The sequence below is a fragment of the Tetrahymena thermophila genome (assembly GCF_000189635.1).
Source record: "Tetrahymena thermophila SB210 genomic scaffold scf_8254797, whole genome shotgun sequence".
Classification (NCBI taxonomy): domain Eukaryota; phylum Ciliophora; class Oligohymenophorea; order Hymenostomatida; family Tetrahymenidae; genus Tetrahymena; species Tetrahymena thermophila.
This window is the reverse complement of record NW_002476553.1, coordinates 51762-56920: the sequence shown is the minus strand read 5'-3', so window position 1 is coordinate 56920 and position 5159 is coordinate 51762. Positions and strand designations below refer to the sequence as shown.

General features: G+C 20.5%; 4 protein-coding genes across 4 annotated transcripts in view; all 4 read right to left on the bottom strand. All coding sequences in view use genetic code 6, as the record gives it.

Annotated features, from left to right (window-relative positions):
* The window catches only part of TTHERM_01203220 (hypothetical protein), a gene marked incomplete at both ends in the record, with an annotated part of 270 nt that extends 221 nt beyond the window's left edge, over positions 1–49 (bottom strand). The window contains one exon of the mRNA XM_001008905.3: positions 1–49. This exon is cut by the window's left edge and continues 221 nt beyond it. Within this exon, the coding sequence (XP_001008905.3) occupies positions 1–49 (49 nt within the window).
* Positions 50–1849: 1800 nt separating this feature from the next.
* Positions 1850–2635, bottom strand: TTHERM_001202242 (transmembrane protein, putative; the record flags this gene model as incomplete). Its single annotated transcript, XM_012795844.1, has 3 exons — positions 1850–2081; positions 2143–2316; positions 2373–2635. 3 exons carry the CDS (start codon positions 2633–2635, stop codon positions 1850–1852), a joined length of 669 nt encoding a protein of 222 aa, XP_012651298.1.
* A 1689-nt stretch (positions 2636–4324) lies between these two features.
* TTHERM_001202231 (transmembrane protein, putative) lies at positions 4325–4943 on the bottom strand (the record flags this gene model as incomplete). The annotated part of the gene is made up of 2 exons (XM_012795843.1): positions 4325–4673; positions 4735–4943. The coding sequence occupies 2 exons, from the start codon at positions 4941–4943 to the stop codon at positions 4325–4327; spliced, it is 558 nt and encodes a 185-aa protein (XP_012651297.1).
* A 140-nt stretch (positions 4944–5083) lies between these two features.
* TTHERM_001202220 (hypothetical protein) overlaps positions 5084–5159 on the bottom strand; it is a gene marked incomplete at both ends in the record, with an annotated part of 435 nt that continues 359 nt past the window's right edge. The window contains one exon of the mRNA XM_012795842.1: positions 5084–5159. This exon is cut by the window's right edge and continues 359 nt beyond it. Within this exon, the coding sequence (XP_012651296.1) occupies positions 5084–5159 (76 nt within the window).

Sequence of the window (5159 nt, the reverse complement as noted above, 5' to 3'; positions counted from 1 at the left end):
ATGTTTTAATCTTAAATTACAAAATCCATCTATTCTATAGATTACCCATTGAGATATTCTATTTCTACTAAGGAAAGTATTTATTCTGTTGTCTACAAAGATTTATTTATTTAGTCTAAAGTATTTTTAGTGTAAATATTTTCTGATGTTCTATTTTACTATTGTATTCTTACATAGCATAAATTATTTTATGTAAGAGGTAACTAGATTTTAGAAATATTTTTAAAATTTGAAATTATAAGCGATGCATACATTTGATTGTTAGAGTCAGCACTCAGCTAAAAGCTGTTAATGAATACATTTTATTAATAGTATTCATAGATTATTGAATATGTTTCATTATATTTTAATTAAAATATGGATAATTTATTTTTTTAAATAACGATTATATAGTTATCATAGTTCATATTTATTAAATTACTAACTTCAGAGATACCGTGATTTATTGTAGGAAATTATTACTCAAAACTAATTCCATTATACACTATGATATCATTAGGACAAATTGAATACACAAAATTTACATCATAAGATATAAATGCTTATTTTAAACAAGGATTTTTTATTGAAGCGATATATTTTAAAGAATAAGTTAATATTTCTGTAACCCCTTCATTATTTACTAAATAAATTAATTATTTAAAAGGATCATTTACTATATTCATGACCTTTTACTGATTTATGCTATATCTCTAAATTATTTCTAGGCTTAACAAATCAATAATTAATAATATATTTCCAATATCTTATTTTTATACTATTAATATATTTTTTGTATATTTTGTTTATGTGCTCCAGTCATTAGTATTATATCTTTTATAGTCTTCAAATGGGATTTACCACCAAGCATCTTATTAACTATCAAACTATTTAACAAGCAATTTAAAAGAGAGTTAAATTTAACCTAAATTAGGTAATATAATTTTATTCATTGAGTTAGATTAAATATCATATACTTAAATATAGTTATCAGAAGGAATAACTATATAGTAACTACAGATGAAAGCATTTTAAATATCACTATCTTCAAAGTTAGCAAGAAATACTTCTTTAAAGTCCTGTTTTTAAAGTTTGATTACATTCAATTAAAGGATTTATTCATAGAGCAGAATTATTTAGTTTTGAATATAATCATAAAAAAAATTATCAGGAGTATTTTTTAAAGCAAATTTAAATAATTAAACTAAAGAATTAGTTGTTAAATCTACTTAAATTATGTTTAAATAATTAAATGTGATGTACATGAATTAATTTTCAGATATTAAAATAGGTTCTGTGAAATAAGGATTATTATTATAATCAAATGGCTCAAACAGCAAAGAATCTACAAGTTATGCATTCTTGAATAAATTTAAAGAGAGATTAGATAGACTGTAAAAAACTTAATATTCATCATTTAATTACACATTTTAGATATTTTAATACTATAATAGATTAGTTTCGCTTGCATAGAGAACTTCTGTTAAATCAAAAGCTATAAAAGTAGTACTTGTTTAGACTATCATTACAGAGAGTATTTAATTTATATATAAACTAAGAATATTTGTTTGGTTATATTATTGTAAACAAAAAGTTTCAATATGTTACATTCCAGGATAGCTTAAAGCATAAATAAATTAGAATGAAAATACAAAAATAACATTTTTATTTTGGTCCATCTAGATACCTTAGGCATCTTTGATAAATGTGTTAAATGTGCTAATATTTCTGGATAAATAGTTGCATAGATATATTGTGGGTGTAACATCAACTAAAATTAAACTTGTTTAGTTATCAAAAAAGTAGGTAGCTCCTTACTAAAATGAATTAAGTGTATTATATGTAAATAATGCTTAATCTCCTGGTATAGTCATAATGTTAATTTATTTTGTAACACCTGTGACTCCTATTAAAGTATTGTATTTTAAATCATAATAGATGTTTGTATTATTAGATCTGTAATCAAACAACTCAATAATATTTTTAAAACTGTTTCTATAAAAAAAGGTAATTTCGGGGCTAATAAAACATATTAAAAGATATTCTTTGGAGTTTATTATTGGAATGTTTTGAAAATAATTTTAAAGTGGCAAATTATTAACCTATTATTATATTATTATTAAAAAAGATTAAGCTATAAAATCAAAATTTTTTTTCAATTACCTTTTTAAATTATTAGGAGTCTAAACCAGTAAGTAAGTCTTTAATTTTAACAATAGGAGAATAAATTATTAGCAAATTTTCACTGCATGATAAAGTAAACTTAAGTTATAAAACAACCTATTTATTTTAGTATTAAAACTAAGTATCAACTTAAATTTTAGTTCCATCTAATACCTTTTTCATTTTAAAATATAATTAATTAAAAAAATAATAAAATGAGATTAAAATACCTTTATGATAAATATGTTTTATTTTTAAGTTTTTGCAACTATAATTTTTTGACTGAAACAGTATTACCATTCTGTAATATTTGAGTCTAACTAAGCTAATTGTTGATTTTTATTATCATTTTATTATTAATTATATAGAAAGATATTTTAACCCTTTACATAAATAAAGTTATAAGTGGTCCAATCTACAATTTTAATTAATAAATCAAAACTATAGTTAATTGGTATTTAGCTTAATAATGGAATATGCTTTATTAAATCATAAATATAAATAGAATAAGAGTCTTAATCGTATATTGCTATTAGATTCGATTAACTTGCAAAATAAAGATCTTAAAGATTTTAGTTTGATGTTAAATTTAGTATTTAATAAGGAATATTAAGTAAATTTTTATGCCAGTAAACACCATTTTCTGATTAAAATAAGTGGTACTATAAGTCATCCATTTATATTTAACCAATAAACTTATTATATTCTTCTTATTATTTAATTACAATCATATTATTTGTGTCTATTATTCTACCTGATTTTTAAACATATGAAGTGCTATTCAAAGTATAAAAGGTAATTAAATATTAATATTTTAAATTAGTTATTTAAGCTTCTAAAATTTGATATTATTTTAATTCCATGTCAAATTTATAAAAATAATTTTAATCAGAGTAAAACACATATCTGTCATTTTACAAAATAGTTTATTGTGATAACAATTAACTAGGCGGGTATTAAATTCCAAGATTTAACCAAATCTAATTTTATAAATCTAAAGAGCATATTAATATCACTCCATAGTAAAATATAAAAATTTCTTTTGTTTTTTAATAAGTAGTTGCTGGGTTGTTAATAGGATAAAGCTATAGCTGAGCAGATTGTGCTATAAAATTTTACTGTTTTATAGAGAAAGGTTAGCAAATAGGAGAAGGGCTAGTTTAACAAAAATAGATAATATCATTATTAAGAATAACAGGTTAGAATGAAGAGTAGTAAAGTTTCCAAAAAGAGTTTATTTTAGATTTCTAAAAATTGAATATTTAATAAAATTATAAGGTTGAAAAATCAAGCAAATACAAAATTAATTCTGCCTTGCTATTTTTAAAAGTATACAATAAATAGTCATCATTAATTAGAATATAATTTTTAAGTGTAAAAATTTTAAGTTAATCATCACTTATTAATTATTATGAGTTGCTAAGGTTATAAATCTGTGGGATATTCTATACTATTAATAGATTTCTTTTTTTATTATAATTTAAGCTATTGGACAATAAAGAATTACTATAGTTATAAGACAAAACGCATTTTTGTTATTATAAATCAAATATGTTTTACTAAATAATTTAACCATTTAATTATTAAAGTAAAATATATTTGTTATTTATTTATTACACAAACTAATATTTTTATAAAATATTGCTTGTTTATTGATTTAAACTTAAAATTTTTGTATTGATTCTAGGGATCTTTTAATAGTTTTAAACAGATTCTTATATTAGTAATAGAGCTGATGTTTAATTTAAAAAATATTAATAGCCATCTAAAATGTAAAATTAATTTTTTTTATACTTGTTAGTTAAAGTAATAGCTAATTAATTTTAGTTTTAAATTAAATTTTAATCAAAATGGAGAGTTTCAGATTAGTATGGATTTAAGTAGTTTATTTTGTATGAATAATCAGTCAGATTGTATTTAAACCTTATTTATTAAAGATTTTAAGATAAGATTACATCCATAGTATTATCAATCTAAAATATTACATTTATGATTTATGATTATTGAGAAATAAAATGAAAATTCATAGGTTCAAAGTTATTAACGTATATTTAATTTTCTCTTTATTAAATTAAAAAGCTCGTTAAATTTATAATTTAAAAAAAATCAGAAAATATAAAAATCAATGTCTAATTTGATCTTCTATCTTCAAAAACTTGAAAGTTAACTACTTCGTAGTTTGTCAAATTAATTCTTTAAATTATTTATTCAGACAAATCATTTAAAACTAAAATTTGTAAATTGCTATCCTGTTAATTTAGATATATGATAGAATTAAGTAAATCTGAAAATTAAACTAAATCATATCGATACGAATTTTTTTAAAATTATTCTATTTAGCATACCATGCTTACTAAGTTTGATGAAATATTGATTTTTAAAATAGTAAAAATACCAGAATAACCATCATAAGAAAAGGCTATATAATAATCATTTCTTTACTAAAATTGATAAATGGTAAAATTTCCTAAATCTTTTTATTTATCGATATTTTATATCTCTATTGACCTATCTTCAAGAAAATTGGCTTTCTATTTTTATTATAAAATAAAATAAATTATAAATAAAATTAAATTATATTTTTATTTTTACTTAAAATGAGCTATCAAGCATTTAAATTATGTATGAAGTTTAAGTCTTATTTTGGAGTTAAAAGAAAAAATAAATATATTGATAACCTATATCAATGGAATTTAATTTTCTATTAATAGCATCAAACCAGACCAATGTATTTGTATATTCAGTTGTAGATAAAAAAACAAGTTAATTTATAGAATCTACTAATAATAGATAGTAATCATAGATTGTATTTTCTTAAACAAATAATACTTTTAAGGTTTTAAAATCCATAACAACTAATCTGTTTCCTGCTGTACATCCTCCTTAATCTCCAATTATAAAGCTTTTTCTTTAATCTTCTATCCCATTTAATAAATATAAATCATCGTAATTTGGTAAATTCTAAAGGATTTATAAACTAAATATTTTCCAATTTTTGTCTGCTAAAGCAAAAGTGC